Source organism: Heliangelus exortis, chromosome 2 (genome assembly GCF_036169615.1).
Source record: "Heliangelus exortis chromosome 2, bHelExo1.hap1, whole genome shotgun sequence".
Lineage (NCBI taxonomy): Eukaryota > Metazoa > Chordata > Aves > Apodiformes > Trochilidae > Heliangelus > Heliangelus exortis.
In genome coordinates this window covers 15,065,914-15,086,429 of record NC_092423.1, presented here as the reverse complement: position 1 = coordinate 15,086,429, position 20,516 = coordinate 15,065,914, and the positions used below count along the sequence as shown (strand labels likewise).

At 41.1% G+C, this 20,516-nt stretch overlaps 1 protein-coding gene across 3 annotated transcripts in view; it reads right to left on the bottom strand.

The window, feature by feature from the left end:
• The window catches only part of ITGB1 (integrin subunit beta 1), a 45,129-nt gene extending 35,492 nt beyond the window's left edge, over positions 1–9,637 (bottom strand). The window contains exon 1 of one of the 3 annotated variants that reach the window (XM_071734850.1): positions 9,380–9,637. In XM_071734850.1, the coding sequence (XP_071590951.1) occupies positions 9,380–9,388 (9 nt within the window). In that variant the 5' untranslated portion in view covers positions 9,389–9,637. Of the gene's footprint in view, positions 1–7,534; positions 8,049–9,379 lie in introns of those variants that run through there. The other 2 variants (XM_071734849.1, XM_071734851.1) reach the window with 2 other exon arrangements.
• Positions 9,638–20,516: the final 10,879 nt, after the last annotated feature.

Sequence of the window (20,516 nt, the reverse complement as noted above, 5' to 3'; positions counted from 1 at the left end):
TGTTGAGAAAACCACTATGAAGTGGCAGATGGCTGTCAGACTGACACCAGTCTAAATGCTGGCTGCCATGGGCCCACCTTCCTTCTCTGCTGGCCTTGGGTGAATTGTGTGTAAATGTTCTGTATGCAGCCAGCCAGCCTGGGAGGCGATTCTCATTTTATTTTTTCCAATAGATTATTAGCATAAATTGGTTGAACAAAGGAATTAAAGACAAACAAAGAAAAAAAAAACCACTGAGGGTTTGGGGTTCTTCTGTGTTTTTTTGCGATTTTAAAATTCTAATTTGAGATTTGAATGGCATGTAGATAGAATAACGTTTACGATTAGATATTTGGATACTATCTAAGTTTTTCTAAAAAGATTCACTATTCCAACATGATTTAGAATGAGACTTGTACTGAAACAACTCCCACCCTCAGCATGTTTCCAACATTGCATAAAGGGGTCAGGAAGATGAACATAAAGAAATTTAAAAAGACTGGTCATCCCACAGAACTAAATACAGCCTTACAAATCTGTATCTGAGATTTTAAAACATATATTTAATTCTATAAATATTTAATTTTACATGTGCATGCTATATATATTTTACACATAACTAATGATAATACTTCAATGGCAGTGATAATGTCTAAGTATAAGCATGCAGTGAATCAAACATTTTCCCTTCATCCATATTTTAATCCTGAATTTTGAGAACTTGCATAAAGCTCACAAATAGCAGGGAAGAAAGGACTTTAACCTTGTAAGACTTGTAAGACAATAGACTCATCATAAAGTACTTTATAAAAAGCATTATTTGCCCCAACACCTGCCTATTAATACAATTTTGTTGTTCAGAGCAGGACTCGAAGCCTTCAACCCTCCCTCTAAAAGGACTGCAAAAGACAATAAAATACACAAGTAGCTAAGTAGATGCACCAGCTTGACACTACCGAAAAGAGACAGCTCAATCTCTCCAGCCCCTAAAATTCCCCACTTTGCACCCTTCATCTACCTAATGCCAACTGTAGACACCACTTTCAACTCTTAACTGAGACAGTGGAACAAGCTGAGCAATAACTCCTTGCTGAGTTATTTCTCACCTGATCTAGCAAGCTAAAATGGACTACTCAAGTCAGAAGTGCACCGAAGCATGCAAGAGCAGATGCCATGAGGTTCCACAGCAGTTTATGCCAACCTATCTCTGGACTACCACAGTCCCTCACTACTCTCACTATGAGCTGCACATTTTCCTACTGTTCCTTGGTCTGAAGTGTGTCACTAGTAACACTTCTGGTCACCCAACTGAAACAGATGATCTAGCTGAAAATTATTTTTTTGTCAACCTGTTTTTCAACCAGATTAACTACTTAGACTTACTCTACAGCCTTAAGACTTCACTGCTGATGCAAGGAGGATGGCAAGGATATAAAAGCTATACACAGAAGAGTCAGTTAAGACTTGCATTGGTATAAACTGAAGCAGAGCCCTGTTCCTACAAAAGTAAAATACATTTTTAGTTGAATTAATGATTCAAGGGTCACTGGAACATTTTACGATACATGAAATTTAGGTAAATTTTAGAACTACTTGTCCACTGCAGAATTTTGAATTATTTTTAGGTTTTGTTTTTTCTTTACATCAGCAGGGAGAGTATTAAAATTGCTTCCATTGACAAACAAATGTTAATCACATTAAATACAGACATTACGAATTTAGAACGCAAAACTGCATTGTGCATTATACACCAGAAAGTGTCAGTATCTGTGAAAGCTTTTTTATTACTATCTAAACATTCTCCAAGCTGGTCAGCTCAGCTTGCAGTGACAGAAATGCTGGCAGCAATCTTAAAAACCATAGTTACTCTTTAATCATGCCAAAGTTTAGTTTTTCACTGAAACTGGTATTATCAGAAACATGGCTATGCAAAATTTTATTCTAGCCGTTGAAAGGTGATGTAAACAACATCTGTAACAGAGGGAGGCAACAGATACATGGAAAAAAAAAGCATGGTTATCACTTTATCAATTTTATGATGAATTTAAGCGACCTATAACTGGTATGTAGAGCATGTTCTTCAAAAAAAAAGGAAATTTGCTGTTTCCTTTTATATACTCAGGTCCACACCCAGGAAAAAATATACTGAAATTCTTGAACACTAATTTTTCACATAGATTATTTGTATAGAAATTACAAAAATGGTACAAAAAATATTTCCCATTTTTGAACTGTATAGTAGAAACAAAGAACAAATGTTATCTCCCAAAATGATACCCTTACACATATCTTGGAAATGTACGTAGGTTACATTCACCTAAAGCTGAAGGAGATTTTTAATTTATTCTGAAACAAAACCAGCAAAGTGACATTTCAAGAACAGTCCAGCCTTGTATTTTATGTAGATGGTCTACAGTTCTCCAATCAGCATGGGGACAATCTTTAGCCTGCACCAGAAATCGAGCATATTAACATATACTATATATAACTTTGCAAAAACACAAAAGGAACCTCAGAGAAGGTAATTCCCAGTTTTATCCTACATCCACCAAAACCGATTTTGTACTATAAAAGAAAATAAAACACGAGATTAATAAGAAAAAAAAAAAACCAACTTCCAAAACACACTGGCAGCACATAATAAACCTTGCTTACTCTAGTCAGTCTTGGGTATGATGCTTGCAACCTCTCCTCATTTCTCCTTTTTATTATCAGAAGAGGGAGCCTTTCATCTGCTGACTGGACAAGCACGGTGTCTTCAGTCACTCCACTATCAGATGCTGTAATAACATCAGAAGTCATCCCGATGCAAACTTGAACACAATTTAATGATAACAACTACTTGGATGCATCATCTTCTGATACTTGGGAGAGTGCTTCATATTTTAAACTACCTATTTATTTTACTATACTTTAAACTACCTACAATTTATATTTTAAACATCGAGCTACTTGGATGCATCATCTTTTGATCCCTGGGAGAGTGCTTTATATTTTAACATCATAAAGATAGTTATTTTGTATTTGTCTCCAGTTCAGAAATAGGTTTCCCTTGTAGCTGTACTCATCTTCACACAAAACCCTTTTTTCTAAGATCTGGAAAACCAGACAGCTGAGCATATAGGCAGAGCTTGTATGCTGCCCAATTTAATACTGGGGCAACGTAATCTGCAGAGGATGCCAGCCAAGCTAATGTAATGCCAGGTCCTTCAGATGACCTCCTTTTGTCTCCGATAAGCTCCTGACACTCAGGTTACCCCACAACTGACTGGGAGAGCATTTTGTGCCTTGTGGCAGCACAGGACCACAGATCTCTCCCAGCAGGTCCTGCCAGATGACCAAGACACAGAAGAGATGAGGAGAGATCAAACAGCTTTGAAGAGCAGCTACCTGCACAAGAGGCAGACACAACCACCAGTGCCCATGCCTGAGGTCAGCACTGTGTTCCATGCACACAACTACAATCCCACTAAAGAAAATCAACAAACCCTAGGATGACAGCTTATCCTCCTTCTTCCTTTGCAAAAGTGAATGGCCCCCACATCCTTATCAATAGTTACTTCAATGTCAAGGTTATGTCAAACCAGACACCCCAGTCACTGGTTTGCTGTTCAAAACCTCGACTGTAAGGACAAAGTACACATTAATATCCAAGATTGTAACTTTGACTCACAGTATCACCATTTCCTAAGTGAAATGATGACTTTTTCTAAATTGATCTAACACAATTAATCTTTCTTCTCTTCTAAATAACCACAAATCAGTCATCTTAGCATTAGAGTAAGTTCATTGTTTCAGTTCAGCCCAGTATATAATTATTGTTTTTCTACCACAAAGGACAAGAAAAGAAGAAAGCTTTCACTTTTTCTGTTCAGCTTCCACATCAAAAGTGTCTTTACTTGTGCAGCTCTAAACATAAAAAATTTGTTTGTTAATAGCCATAGCAGAAAATGAGCTACATGTAAATACTTGTATGCATACTACACAGAAATGTATAGTTTAATACAGTATGAATCCATAGAAACAATAGTTCTTCTTCCTGCTTATACACTAGAATGTACCAAGAGCAAAAGTTAAAACTAAACGAAGTCAAAACTAGGACTTAACTAACTGTAAGTGGTCTTGTACAAAATAAGAATCAGAAATAAATTAATTGATATCTTTTTTTTTTTTTTTTTAGAAAATACTGGCAATAGATACTGTATATGCTACAGCTTAGAAGCATTTTAAGAAGCCACTTAAATATGGCCTTGCAAAGTAGAAGTTTAGAGAAAACTACTATGAACAGAAAACAAGTGATTTGTTGGCAGGTGAGAACTGTATTAACTTATCAAAGACACAAAGAACAAAAAGGATAGAACAAAGGATAGAGATAGAACAAAAAGGATAGTGAGAAAACACCAGTATTTTCTGAGCTCTTACTACTAGTAAGTTAAGATTCCACTCTCAATTTTGTTACTCAAAACTTCCCTCTTTAATAAACCCCACAAGAATACTAATGGTATTTTGATGCTGCTGTTGGAAAAGAGACAAAGCACATGAAACTGCTTTCAAGAGAGAAAACAAATTTCATAACCCTTTTTGCAGCTCACTGTAAAAAGAAAATGAGAGACAAAAATGTAATTTGAATATATTGAATGTAATTAGAATATATTCAAGAGCCTTTACTTAGTGAAACCCCAAAAAGGGCTATGGGTCTTGTAGGAATCCTATTACCTTTCCCAAAAGAAAACATGAATATTGTCTTCTCATCAGGCTACTTTACCTACAACGTGCTTGGTTATGTGCAATTTTATACTAAATCAGTCATTTCCCCATGTCTGTGAGAGTCTCCAGCCTGTGGGAGTGTAAGATATCCAAGAAGTCCACTACCCACTCACATTGGTCTGAGAAAAGTAAAAGAAGGTGGTTATTAATGTCTTTACTAACAGAATGTTTATTAAGAACATTTTTGTAAACAGAGCACCCTTAGTACTACTGAAAAAGGCAACTGTACTTTTAAATAATACATAAAAGAGGAGCCCACTGTTTCATTTTCATTCGGAGAAGTCAAAATTCTCATGCCCAATGCAAGCTATTCAGCAAGCCTGCATGCATCTTAAATTGGGCTAGAAGCCCACATAGTCTGTAATGAACAACTAAAGCAGGTGACAACTTATTACAATGAAGCTTTATACACTTTCTACAGGTCCCTACACTACTAATCTACATGCTGGGTAAGAAGAAAGTTCGGAGAAGGGTCATATCATAGATTTATCCTGTCTTACAGTTTTAACAGTTCAGGTTACTGAGCCACACCTATGCAGGACAAAATAGAAAAAAGCAGAATTTGTGCTCCTATTTGTGGGTAAACACAAAAATGACTTTGTAGGCCACCTGAGAAACTCCAAAACCACAACAACTGGCAGATACTAGTCAATACAGTGGTCCACTGTGGTTACTGCATGGTACATAACAGCATCCTTTTCAGAGTGTTGGCAACAGAATACACAACAGAACAGAGCAACGCAGGGCTAAGAGGAGCTAAACAGAAAAGATATTTGCCACCACAAATTACAGCATTAGTTGGCATCAGAACTAAGCAAGAAATTTCAATTTTTGATACAAGAAGAAGCCTTAAATCAGACTGAGATATCACTAGTGTCTGTCCAGGAGACCAAACCCCACAATCTGTTCATCTGTTCATTTGCTCATGATTTTGTAACACCCCCCCTTGAAAAACAAACAAACGTCCTCTTCAGAAATAACACCTAACTCTCCCCTACACAAAAAACTAATTTTCCTGTAAAGCCTTGAGATGCAGGTGTTTTCACACAAGCACCCATACACACACCAGAGCAGAAGCCTAAAAAATCAAATTGTCTAAACAGCAAAGTTAAAACAAGATATGAAAATGCTACTACTGGTATGTACCTTCAAAACAAAATTAGTAGAGCAAGTGGCAACAATCTGTAAAATCAGCAGTATAAAGACAGATGGCAGATGAGAAGTAGAAAGACCCATACTTAATTCAAAGTTTTCTGTAATTGGAGACAGGAGATTTTCTACAGGACATGGAATGTAGCAAATGACTTGAAAATCCAGTCATAGGGCACTACTACACATACTGGCAACTACTTTTTAATGACAATTCCAAAATAAATCTAACTACACATTGTCCTAATTACATTTTCAGAGTTATTTAATTTATGTAACTGCTTTATGAGCTCTACCAATAGATCCTGAGAAGCTTAAAGAAAAAAAAATGAAACGGTACTACTGAGAAGGACTCTCTCAGAAGACTTACAGCAACTCTCAAGAATTAAAAGGATGCCAAGGGGACTGGCCATCTAAAAAAAAAAAAAAAAAAAGTCGGGGGAGAAAACAAAACCAAAACAGTTCAAGTTGTGCCATATAAAGAGGTATGAGCAACTTAAAAGCTACCTAGGTTGCCACTGTTAATACTGATCAGGAAAATCCCTGCCTGCTTTAACTTTAGTTTTGCACTTTTCCACTGCCTCACTGATTATAAGAGCCTCTTGCATTCAAGTGGTACAAAACGTATTTGGAAAGGAGTGGCGAAGAATGGGAGGCAGGGCAATACAACTGCTGGCAAAGCTCTATCCAGCCTCCCAGCCTCTTCTTACCCTCTAGAAATCCACTCCCCAAGCCATGCTGGTGGGTGCAATGCTTCTGCTGAACTAGCAGGGAACAGAAGGTAGCACAGCTAATTCCATGTGCAACCGAGACACAATCAAAGGCTGCACCAGGCATGGTAAGCAAGTCTGCACTCAAGAATCTCAGGCCCCCCAGCCCACAGGGAAGAGAGGAGCAGCAGTGACTCTGTGTCTGCTAGGAGGAAAGGGAGCAGGAATGGAGCTCCTCCAACTACAGCCTTTGATGGGCTGGGAGAACCACAAGCTAAGTGTGCATCGCATAACTCGACTAAATCAAGACTGGGTGGAAAGGTAGGCATGACAACTATTTACAAACAACTGAAGCATTCATACCAGTGGCAGCAAGGGAATTATATTCAGGGTAGTTGAGCATGTGTCCACCCCATGTTCACATCACCCTCCAAGCCTGCCTTTCTGATGTCCTCTGCTTCCTGAACCTGTAGCAAATGAAGTCTTTTCAAAATTGCACCATACTAGAGTTACCCTAAAAGGGGTAAAAAGGGTGGAAGGTTAAGAGAAGAGGGATGAAATCATGAATCAGGAAGAAAGAACAGCAGGAAGTTTCCTGACAGTTTGTTTTCAGCTGCGGGAATCGTTTCCCAAAGGAAGTGGTAGATGATTAACCACTTGAGTAATTTAAAACTCAAGACAGAATACTAAAATTCCACATTGATATCAGAAATGCATGCATATTCTAGAGAAACTCTCATCCATCCAAATCAATCCTTCACAAGGGTGGGCTCAACTAGGAACATGATGCAGATTAGATGGCCAAATGTACAAAGCACAATGAGCTTCCTGGCCAAATACACAGAGAACATCAGGCTTTTAACTACTGACATTTCATTTTGAAATAAACCTGGTTCATTTATCATGTGGCTGGCAAACAGAGCACTCACCACTCCAACTTTGATTAAGGTAAGCCTTCATTCTGCATGCCTGTCAGGTTTGTACCTTTCAGCTGAAACATCCTTGGAAAGGACAAAAGTTGAAGATGTTCGCATCCTAAACTTGTCTTGTCTTGCCTACCTATTGCCAATGTCTCACTGTTTTCGCAACCCTTATAAATATAGCCTTAGGCAGGCCTGAAAAATGCTACTTAATAATTGGCCAGAGGCAAGTAATATTTTTTGTGGCAGGAGAATGAATCACCAGTTTCAACACCAGAGTGCATATGGACAGTGAATGTCTTCGCTACTTTAAAGTCTTGATTAATATGGTCTAATTTATACCCATCTAGTAGTACAATACTTAGTTTTTAAAAAAGCTGCTACCAAGTAATCCCATTTCACAACAGAAAACTGATTTTTCTCACTCTACTACCATCACCTACCAAATGATTAATGTGCAGGGAATACAGATTATCTAAATCTGTTTTCATGTAAAGTCCTGCTTAATTTCAGCATGTAAGTACTCATGTAGCATTGGCCATGAGCGGTTCCACCAATACAAATAGAGAGAATCCTTACGCCTAAAGTGTCTTGGTACAAACAGGACTGCAGCACCAATGTCAAATCTACCAGAAAAATCAGTATTTTCACCCAAAAGGTTATGTGTACATCTTGGCATGAGCGAATGGACTGCTGTATTATACCAAGGACAAATGCAAGGAATTGAGAACACTGTTCAACGTTTTTTCATAAAGTAAAACAGTCACAATGATTACTTGGTGAGTCTATCAGGCTATCAGACACTTATTCCATAAGACAGAGACATCTGACATGGGCTGAACAGTGAGTCAGAAAGAATTTCCTATCACTTCGTGTTTCCTTCCAAGGTAATATTAAATATAGGAAGGTGCTAATAAGAGACCAAATATCATGGTCCTATTGCTGGAAGTTATTTCAGAGATCTCCACGTGAAACACATCACAAACAGGGGCCTCACATTCCCACCTCCACCTCGATACAAGTTTATAGCAAACCATACAGGCTTAGAGCCAACTTAGAGCAAAAAGGGCAGAAACTCCAATGCCTCGAGCAGTCACACCGCTGCACTACGATCATACCCATTCAAACACTGCATATACCCCGCTCTTAGCGGTTGCTTTCAGAAGACATGAGCAGGTCAAAAATCTGGATACCCAAGTTCCTACACAGCCTCACTCTTTAGTATCTCGTTCCTGTAACTCGCTTCTCCCCAGAGCCTGCTGCCCGTGCCAGCCCAGCCTTCCCCTCCGCTCAGCCGCCGCCGGAGTGGGGGCCGAGGGGGACGCCCGCCCGCCCGGGGAAGCCGCCCCAAATTTTACACCGCCTAGTGCTGCCCCTTTCCCGGGCACCTCCGGCTAAGAGGCCGCGGAGAGCACACGGCAGCTCTGAGCGGGACACCGGTGCGGACTTCCCCCTTCTTAGAAAAGGGTAGGGTCGGCCGGGTACGGGCGGACAAAGGCCTGGGCTGGCCCCCACGGGCATGGGAGGCCCGAGGCCCCCGTCCCGCCGCCACAGGAAGCCGCAGGCTGGGCCCGACACCTTCCCGCCCGCCACGGCGGCTCGGGACGCGCATACCGGGGCAGGCGCGGCAAGGGGGGAGCAGAGGCGGCCCCTCCTCTGCCCGGGACGGGCGGCGGCGGCTCCCCGTGCGGACGGGCGGCAGGAAGCCACGCTCACCGCTCACTGTCCCGGCACCACCCGCCAGAGCCCGCCCGAATAAGGGCGGACGCGCCCGAAACGAAGCGCCCCGGGCCAGGCGGGCACCGTTCGTCCGCCTCCCCGCCGGCTCCAACCCCCGCCCCGTCGTCCCGCTACCTCGGCCATGGCCGCGACGCGGCTGGCTCCTGGCAGGGGGCGCGCTCCGGCCCGCCTGACTGACTGAAGCTCCCCGGCGTCCCGGGTGCGGGATGGGCTGGGCGCGGCACGGCGCGGCGGGACGCCCGGCCTCGCTTCTCGCTCTCCGTCCGGCTGCCCGCCGCAGCCTCGCCTCCGAGTTGCTGAGGGAGAGCCCGGCACGACGGGGGAGGGGAAGAGAGGGAGGGGAAGGTCCGCGCTCGGCCGCACTTTCCCCGCCCCGGAAACACATTCCTCCCCGCTGCCGTCAAGCCCGGGCGGGGGAGGTGCTCTCCGCCGCGACGGGGTAGGGAAAGGAGGGAAGGGTTCTCCCTGTCCCGAGGGGGGGGGGTAAAGTGGAGGTGTTCGTTTACTGCCAGTCCCCCGCCTGTCCCCCGACTCCCTTCGTGGCGACCGCCAGTGCCTTATTTCGTGGGGTTTTATTGGCGCCCCGGCTCCCCGTCCCCTTCTCCGCAGCCCTTTTGAGCGCCCGCGGGATGGGCAGCGGAGGCAGGGCTGCCCTGGGGGTCGAAAGTTTGCTCGACTCCAGGGCTTCATTTCAGGGCTGCTCTTGCCTCTGCTCCCCTCGCTGCCTCTTTCCTCTTGGCTCAGCCCGGCCGGTGCCCGCGAGGTCGGGACGGGTGTGGAGGCTGAGGGCTGCGGAGCTGAGGGAGGCGGATGGCCCGTCCTTTCTGCTTGTGATTTTACCGAAACGGTGGAAATCAGTAAATGTTCAATGAGCTTGGCACGGAGCTGGTACACTGTCCAGGCTAATAAGCAGAATTTGCCAAGTGCCTTGGTCGGAGCCTGCGGCTGTTGGGTGCACGCCCATAGGGGTTTTAAGTTCTCCTTAAAGTAGGTTCTTGTCCGATTAAAAAGACATAAATATGGCATGGTAAGGAGTGATGGGAAACACAAGATATGAACTCACCTCACAGTCATAAAAGTTGTGCCTTTATGCGTGGCCACTGGAAATGGTTCCAGTGTATGATTTTTGGTATGATTTAACAATGAGTGATGCTGCAGATTAGTAAGTACCTTTTCCTCTGCTTTGTCGCTAGCTGCACTTGGAAATAGAAAGTTAACAATGCTTCTGCCTTACTCAAACACAGCCTGGGATTCAACCATATGTTCCATTTGGGCAGTGCAGTTGGTTAAGGTTGTAGTCTCTTGACATAGCAGAATTGGCAGAAGATTTTACTGCTGGTGCAACCATAATTATGAAACCGCTCAAGCGATGTTAGAAAATGAGATTGAAAAGTAGCTGCTGCTCCAAGCAGCTTTGTCAAAAGCAAGCACTGGACAAATGAAGTAAATGGAAAATAACTTGGATAACCAGAGATAAGGAAGCCGGAAACCGTAGGTTGCAACAGGTAAATTGCTATGTAGTATTAATACTGTGAGAATTAGGGGAAGGAGCTGCCAGAGTTTAAAACCAGTGGAAAATTATGGCATGCAAAATAAAAACAAATGCTGGAGCGATAGAGATCTGCCAGAAACGTAAGGAATTTAAGTACTGGGGTGAAAAAATTACTTTTAGCCAAAGTATTCTTCTCTGCTTCTGTATTGCAGGGGAAAAAAGCACATTTTGCCAGAATATGCAGATAGTGAGCAGAAGTTCACTATGGTGTACTGAGACTGAAATGAGTCTCATCTTGATGTGGCTATGAGGAGTAGATAAAAACTGCTCCGCAAACTGGTGCTTCAAGCACTACTACAACACTCAGCTCAGACACTTGTGTGTCAAGTTGCCAGCAGCAGACTGAGCCATGCTATAGGAAACTGGCAAAAAAAATCTCCAAAATGGCTGAAAAAAAAATCACTGACTAAGTGAGAGAGTACTTTGGAGAGTACAGATGCATATGAACAGCAGTTGTTATTTTCCAACACTTCTGAAGCACTAAAAGTGCTAGAAGTGATGAAGCTGTATCAGCCAACAGACTCATTGCAGGTGATGTCAAAATGTTTAATGTAGCATCTTCATACTGTTATATATGTAACATCTGGGAGAGTGAATGAACACTGCATGGAAGTGCTCAAAAAGACAGGTTTTCATGGCTTGAGTAGACAGATAGGAGGTGTGAGTGACTCACTGTTAGGCTTGGGTTCCATTTCTGGGAATAAACATCCTTCCATCTTACAGGAAATGGCTTTAAAAATGTGCTACTGGAGACAGGAGTATGAATGGTATATATTCACCTAATGTGTATACTTGTTTGTTTGGTACTGCTGGATTTGCTGTTGTGTTTGCTGTTATTTTTTTCTGTGACTTTGAGAGATTGTGGTTCTTTGTTACAGGATTTGGATATAAGTTTTAAAGTCTTCCTTACTCAAGTAATTGCATGTGTCAAATCCATATAGTAACTGGAAAGTATCAGAATTATAATACTTAAGTTAATTTAACTTAGTTTTCTTTAATTGGCTTAATTATATGAAATTAACACACCATTTCCCTTGATTTTTATATATATTTAATACTTGGGTTATAGTTAGAAGACAATAAGGACTGTCATTTGGTAGTGATGCCTTTTATTTTATGTGCAACATATGTTCATTTTCTATGAACAATATAAGAAGTAAATTTCGGAGCTGTAGAATATGCCATCTTAGAGCAGTCAGCAAAGTGATGTCTGCAGAATTATAAGGAATAATAAAGTGTTTTTTTTGTTATTAGTTGACTATCATGTTACTGAAGAATTGACACAAATTAATCTGAGCCATTAGATAAATGTGATTAACAGCAAAAGAAAACACTGGCATCACATAAGTGAAGTGGTTGGTGGAGCACCAGTGGTGTGTAGGTCATGGTAAGGATCTTTGATCTCTTGTCACTGAGTCATTTTATATATATGATAAAAATATATAATATCATCATGACCAGGCTGTGTTGTGGAGCTACAGCTTTCCTTGCAGACACAGGTTTTATTATAACTTTTATAGATACACCCAGGGATCCCAAACCAGGTTTTGGTGTGTCCAGTGTAGCATGTGTACAGAGAACAGCTGTGTCAATCAAGGGTGCTCAGCTGCAGCCCTAGGGCTGGGGGTGAGTGTCCCTGTGCCAGGCAGCCCATCCCTGGTAACCTCAGGGGTGATTGGTCATCTGTGTTCCTCAGGAACCACTGCCTCTTGAGGAGCAGGAGCTGGTTGGTAGGAAGAGGTGCAGCAGTTTCTCCCCAGTTACTACTAGAGTGTTTCTTTAGCAAGTTTCCCTGTGGCCACATGTTGCTGCCAAGCCACTGAGCTCTGAGTTACTAAAACCCACACAGTGGGTGTGGGCTGTCCCCTGTTCCTCACCACCTCCTGTTCCACTTCTGAAGCTTGTACAGGTTTAAGGGGGATGCTTTGCAACTGGGGCCACATCAAGGAATGCCATGGTTTGCACATCTGCCCTTGAATGCCTCCCATCAGAGGACCCCACTGAGCAGTTTCACAGTTTCACCACGCACTGACACAGATCATTTGCCCTCTACTTTTTCATACAATACTAGGTATCTCACCCACCTCTGCCTCAGGAAGTGTTAATTTATCTGTACTGCTTGTCTTTCCCAACAAACTATTACCAAGGGCAGAGTACTTTCTCCCCCTCTTCTTCCCCTCCCTCTTCAAAATGCTCCTACTCAAGGTAATTTTTCTCTCCAAACTAAAGAAAACCGAGTCATAAACCTGAGGTGAAAAATCATAGTCTAAATACAAAAGACAGATAAGGGGTGGGAGAGAAAACAGAGCGCCAAAGTAGTTTTCCCAAGGTTAGCAATGGAGCCAGAAACAGAAGGCAGTTCCCCTGGGACCACAGCAAGCTGCAGCCACCTGGGCTGTGCTGGCACTGGGAGCACTGGGTTTGCCTGGCCCAGCTCGGAGCAGAGCAGCAGCAGCAGCAGCTGCAGCCGCTGTTTTATTCCAGCACCATCTGTGCAGTCGCCACGGGGCACAGAGTGCTGAGGCCTTGCTGGCAGCTTGTCAGGACTGGGCGATGCCTTCCAGTGCAGAGGATGAAGGAGATGTTAGACATGGACATGAGATTAATACAGACAGTATTATTAGAAGAGATAGGGTCGCTCGGTACAGGAAGTGCTGGTGCTAAATGGTTGCAGTAATTGCTTTCGATAGCAGCCTCTCTGTCTCCTCAGGAACAATCAGAAACACTTCTCTGGAGGCAGGCAAACCTGGCATCTTGTCAGCCAGTACAATATGCCCATTATACAGAGTGGTACATTTACCTTGGAGGGAGGTTTTCCTGGCCCGCACAAGGGCTGGAGTGAGGTGAGTCACAGGTATGTCCAGCTTGAAGATTGTGGTAGATCGTAGTCTGTGGGCAAAAGTTTGGTCTTCAACATTGTCTACTTGCAAGACTCCGAGTGACATGGCTGGACTTGCTTCCGGTTCACAGAAGCAATGTTTGGCACTTAGCCATCCTCAGCCTGATACAGTAACACCTGGTTTATGATCAAGGCTTAGACCTCTGCTTTGTTCAAACAACAGTCCTGTGTCTAGCTTGAGCCTGAAAGGTCAGAGTCCACCAAGCCTTCCTTCAGCTCACCAGTTTGAGCTGTCAGGCAAGAAGACAGGAGAGGTCAGGCACAAAGCCCTTCTGGTGGGACCAGGCCATGCATCCATTGCACGGGCATGGAGCATGCTGGTGGGTGTAGGAGCTGGAGGACAGCTTGTGTTAGAGTTGTGCTGAGTCTTGTGGTCATGCTGTCTTCCTCTGACTTTTTCTGCATTTACTTCACCTGCAAAGCTACCCTCCTCTTTTTGTGCATAAGTTTGGATGAGCTAAGCCATTGCTGTTACAGTCCCATGTTTTCCTTGCTGCTATTAGCATACATACTCCTTCTTGTCACATGGATGTATTTCTTCCAAAGCTGTTTTGTGGGACTCCTGTGTCATTGTGAAAATAATTTATTTTAAGCAGAAATTCTATAGTGTATTTTGACTCTCAATAAACAAGGCAGGAATCCTTTTTCATCCCGAGCCATGAAGTACAGGTTCTTCTTGTGTCCCAAGGAAAGGAAATGAACAGGAGTTAAGTGAGGAGAATAAAGTGTTTGAGATTTACTTTCGAAGAAAGCACTTATAATTATGGTAACACAAGGCAGAGAACTTCTGTTCTGGTGTTGGTGTCACTAAAGCATGTTTTCTGGAGGACCTGATTTCAAAACCTCAGTCCTGAAGATATTTTAGGTTTTAATTACCCAAGAAAAGACACCTATGGGAGTTCAGAAATATCCCCAAAGGATGACAATTCTGAATGTACAATAAATGGCTGAGATTAGTCAGTTATTAATTCTTACCATGTGCTGCTTTTATATTGTGAGGCTCCAAGATTATGTGCCCATGTATTCCATTGCCTTCTTCTCAGGGGATTCCCACTACTTGGTTGAACAGCTTGTGCTCAGTTGGGGGAAAAATTAATTCTGTTGCCTCCAAAGAAGTGTGTAATGTGGGTTGTGAGAGCTTCTGTAAGCAGAACTCTTCTGCCTCACATGTGCTGTGAGGGACATGCTGCAGCATTTTAAACTCAATGCAGTAGGTATCAGTGCATGAAATTACTGAAATTTAGACTTCTGTAGAGGAGAGGAGAGATAGGAATGAGAGAGGAGGATTTTGATATCTGCTGCAGAAAAAGTAGGGGAGCAGTAGGAAACTTTGTGTTGTGAGAGCAGGAATAAGGACAGATTTTATGTTCATTGGTATATAGGGGAAAGAGGAACTCTGGAAAACAGCAGATTTTAAGCAAGACTAGAAGGAAAGAAACAACAAATAAAATCTGAAGTAAATAAACAGAAATGATACCTCTGAGAAAAGAGATTTTGGCAAATAGAATCACTATGCCTGTTCTAATAGAAGACAATGTCAAAAAAGGCAGAACAAAATATTTCTGTCAAGTAGAAGAGAGTCCTATATTGACATTATTCTGAAACCCCTGATTTATCCTCTCTGTTCCTACACGCATGGACTTATTCTCATGATTGTGTTTCTCCAAATAAGTTCTTTCATGGACCATTTTTTTAAATTTTATAGACTCATATCTTAAACACTTTGTCAGTAATGATGTTTGGATAAAGATGCCAGTGACTTACAGCCAAAATCTCTTGATTTCTAGTACAAGTGTAATAAATTTTCTTATTCTTAAGAGGCTATGTCTGTACATTAATAACAATTTTGCTTGGATATTGATTTATCCCCCTGCCTTGACATCTAAGCAGGATCTAATACAAAACAATTACAATTTTCTGTTGCAGTATTCACCTAGCTTTTCTTCCCTTCCTTATGACTGCCAGCAGTTGCAGTATTTTGCAAAAGTAAACTGTATAACTCAAGGGACTCATCGAGAGAAGAATTCAGTTTCTCAGTCTGCAGTTGCAGGCTCCTAAATGAAATACATCTTAATTAAATCCTAGATGTGAAACTACAGTAAGAAATATTGTAGTTCACTAATATCCTTGGCAGTAGGATATTCTGGCCACAGTTGACATTTTAATTTGTAAAAAAATAGTTTCCTTCTTATTTCAGCTGAGCGTAATAAACCAGCAAAGAATTGAAGTGAAAAGATAGTTGTCAATGAACTAATAAATGATGGAAAGATTCACGAGCAATTTTTAGGAAAGGTCAAAAAGAATGAGGTAAAACATTTCAAGAAGGTGAATTTATCAATCTAGTTCTTGTTTAAGAAGTATTTTAAAGTTACTATGAGGATAATGCATGTGTAGGCCATGCTGGATGTCCCATTGCTCAGCTGGTGGAAAGGCATTTGGCTTTTGCCTCACATCTTACTCAGGATCTGTGGTATTTTCTGTAACCACATACTTGAACATGTGGCATTGCCTTTCTGCTGTAGCTGAGGTTTAGCTAAAATTAAACTGTCTTTAAACTACTAAATGTGAATCTTATTTCTCTTTGCTTGGGTTGTACCTCTATCACAGAAAAACTTGTTCCTTGTATAATCTGTTTTCCATCTTACCCTGACCTTCCTTCTCCTCCTTCCTATCTTCATCTCTGACCCTCCAGATTTCCTCATGTGCTTTGAGTTTCCTCATTCTGGTCCATGGTGTGGACTCTGAGCTGTCCCTTTCACCAGTGACACCTGTGCCTTCATGCTTATGTGTTCTAGGTGCACTGATCTGTTCCTGTCTTCTCTTCAGGAAACAGAAATTCTTAGGGCAGTTGATACCACTAATGGCTCAAAGGCCTTTGCCCTAAGAATGGAAAGTTATAGGAATTATTATACCTTTATTTTTTTGTGTCCTAGTTGTACACTGTTGGAAATATTGAGTCTAGTTTTACTTTCCAAAGGGAAATGCACAACTTCTGGAAGATGATTCTCTTAGTTGCCTTCTGCCTGATGCATAAATATAGCAAAGCTGTGTAGTAATTAAAAGACTGTTATAAACAGAAATTTGGCCTTGACTGGAGGCAAAGATACTTAGACATTAGTTTTGTAGGTTTACAAGGATGCTGCTGATGGGATATTATTAACCTCAAAGTACTGCAGTCCTAACATTGTAAAAAGCTGTGAAGTAGAAAGATGCTGTTTGATTGAAATAATTCTCTCTGATGCCATAGCACTGAGATAATTTCTGAACTCTAAAATAAAATTGGCCTGTGTAGTTTCATTGTTTAAACAGATCCAATATTGCAAGTTTGAAATCTGTAATTAACAGTAAATACTAAACTACCTTTGAAACATACACATTTTTATAATGGAACATCTATTGACACTACTGGCATTACAGGTCTTTTAAAAACTAAAGTGCAGCCTTTTTGTTTAAAAACCCTCCCTTTTCAAACTTTTCTTTACAAAAACATCCTGAAAGACTAACACTTTATTTTAAATTCAATCACCTTCTTTTATTATTTTTTTCAAATGTCAAAGGATAAATGTTTTATCAGTGTAAACATTTATTTGTGCACTATAAAACTATTCTGCAAAGAGTCCTCAAGAGCAGATCTGTTGCACTCAGGCTGCTGGATTGTAAACTTGGCAAAGACCTAGGAGCTGATCTTTGCTTCTGCTTGTTTTCATAGCTCCACTGGACCCATAGCTATTGACAGTTTGACAAAGAACATCAGCTGATGATCCATCCTACAAGAAAGCAGCAGCAAACTTTCAGTGAGATCTATCTCAGAGGCAGCTAATTAGTTTCAAGGCTAATACTGCAGTCAGTGGACAGAGTCATTCATGCTGCCTGAAGATAAATGCCCGAAAAGTCTCACATCTCTCTCCATTGACTGTAATAATCAGCTTGGACTTGGCAGCTAACTTTTCATTGGCAAAGTTAAGTGCAATGAAGTGTCCTTAAGTTTTATGTTCCATAGTGACAAATACTGGGGACTCTTCTGAGGACTGGAAGAAATGTGTGTGTGCCCAGTGTAAGCACTCACAGGAAGTTGCATGCTGTCTGCTAAGTAGATTAGAGACTGTTGGCCACGTCCCTTTTATAGTTTTATAAACGTCTTACTCAGTTCTTATTGGGCAGTGCTCTCTGTGAAGCATTTCCACTTAGTCACAGGCTGTTCAGCATGAATGATTGATCAGAAACATTCCTATCATGTTTAAACATAAATGTAACTTCTGACCAGCCAGGATGTTGTGCATACTGGGAGGGGGAGGGTTGCAAACATCTGGAAGCATTCCCTGTTTACTGAATCCATATTGCCATAGTGCTTCTTTGCACAGTTGGAGAGTGCTGTGCAGAGGGAAGAGTTCACAAAGAATTTCAGACTGTTTAGACTTAAAAGCACGTAATGTGCCTTTCATTTTATGCCTTATTTTCAGTCCCCCATTTGGGCTAAAAATAAAGAGGCAGAATTGTTAAGTATGCTAGCATTTTATTTATTCCACTAATTTCATTGCCAGCATATAGTAGAGAATGCCTTCCCACCAAATACTTGTTCCATATTTCAGAGACATCTCTTATGGTGCTGAGTGTTGTATTTTCTGACTGTGATAGTACCATAAAAGTACACTGAACCGACTCAGGCTGACTCATGGTTGGGGCAGATGATGCCCACAGCCCAGCTGATTCTGGATAGCATCACAGTCTATTTATACAGAATGTTTAAGGCTTGCCAGTTTATCCTCCCTTATTTCAAATTTAATTTTATACCAGGCAGCCCCTGGGTGTTTCTGTAACTACTTAATCTGTGACACCTTGTTCTTTTTAGTGGTGGTAAACTGAATGCAAGTAGCGTGTTTTTTATTTGCTTTTAAACTTTTTGTTGGGAAAGGGCAGGATTAAATTGAAAATGAAGGTTGTAATTCTTGTTATCTGGACATTTTCATTTCAGTCATCCTGTTAGGAATAGCCTTGACTTCCAAGTGCAAACAGGAACTTGATTCACCTGTGGGAAAAGGTCCAGACTTGCTTTTGACACTTTACTTTCAACAGAAGGTTTGCCTTTTCTCTGATTCAGTTGCTGGAGTGAAAACAAATGACACAGCACTGATAAACCCACATACTGAGCTTCTTGTATCACCTAACTCTCTTTTTCTTACTGGTCTTGGTTAAGAGCACTGTATATTTCTGGAAATAAGGTTTTTTCCTGGAATACAGAAAAATGAGCTAATTCAACAGAATTATATATTTTTTCTTCACTAGGTAATTTTTGTTGTTTTTTCTATTTTTTTATCTTTTTGAAGAAAGTATTGAATCACTTAGTAAAAGAGATGCTCAGTTATGAGATAATTGCATATTTTGGCATTCAAAAATGGTTATTTTTTACAATTTGACTCTGCAGTACTCTGAAATGTGATTTAGTCTTTTAATCACTAGAGGAGGAGTATGATAGGCTGGTGCGAGGAGCAAAGTAGCTCTTAGGCACCTATTTAGACATAAATTATGTCTGAAAGAAAATCCCAGGAAAACTGTATTAAATGATCTGCTTTATGACAGGAGAGGTCTCATCCACCACACTACACAATATGCAATTAATTTAATGTAGTCCACTCACTGGCTTCTCACTGCAGGTGGTATTTGAAGTTTTATTTGCCAAGCTTATATCCAGTGATAGAATGTCCTCCCAAAAGGAACAGAGTGCTTCCCAGCTGAGGAAGGAATGTGAATTCTTGCATCTGACTCCTTAAATTTTACATGTCACCCTCTGCCAGCCTCTTTTTTTCCTAACACTGGTAAAATAAAAGACTTTTTTTTTTTCTGGTTTTATATTTCTTGACAGAAAGGACAAGAGGTGGATTAATTACTGTGTGAGTGGAATCTAAAACCTGATCTGTTTATGTCTTTATATATATATAAACATATAGGTGTGTATACGTATATGACTTGTAAAGATTTTAAAGTTTTCTGCTCTTATCCTCTTGTAGGAAGCAAGCAGTTTTGTTTTTGCATTAAAAAGGCTTCTTTTAAAAAATGTATCAAAGTGGTATCTGTCTATATTATCTGTTTTTAATATTGATTTGGAACATTTAAATAGCCCATCTAAATGGAGTAGCTATATAATGATTTCTTAGAACTTAATAGGCTAAATGTTACGGGCTTAATTCAGGACAAAAATTACCCTCCTTTTGATTTGCTTAACAGTGTTGTTGCAATATTGTCTGGGAAGAGTGGCATGATTCATATCAGCATTTAACTCCACATGTTTCTCACTCCTCTGGTTCCCATTAGTTCTAGAAAAAAGTAAAATTTGTCACACTGGATTTTGGATAGATAATTAACTGATGCTAATATATATAGCCCTGGGGTACCTCTGCTACTCACGATTTTTCTAGAGAAGACAGGAATTTTAGTGAGCACATGAGTTCTTGAGGAACTAACAAAGCTGAGTACACGTATCCTTGCGATTTCCTTGCTTTTTAAATGGGCTATGGTAACATTTCAGTTTCATATTAGCATACATTCTACAACTAAATTCTTCTTTCCTTTTCCCATGCAGTGTCTGGTCAGGATTGTGCCAGATCTGAGGGCAGCGAAGGGAGACATCCCTCAAAAGAAAATACAAAGCCAAAATAGTTCAAGATACATTCTTCTCTAAAAAGTATTCCTCAGGCAACCGAAAATATTCACATCTTGTCTCTTTCTGCACTTGTTGGAAATCCACTAAAGAGTCCAAATACACTGAGATGGAGTAACATACACCTGTTCCTAGTGATGGGATG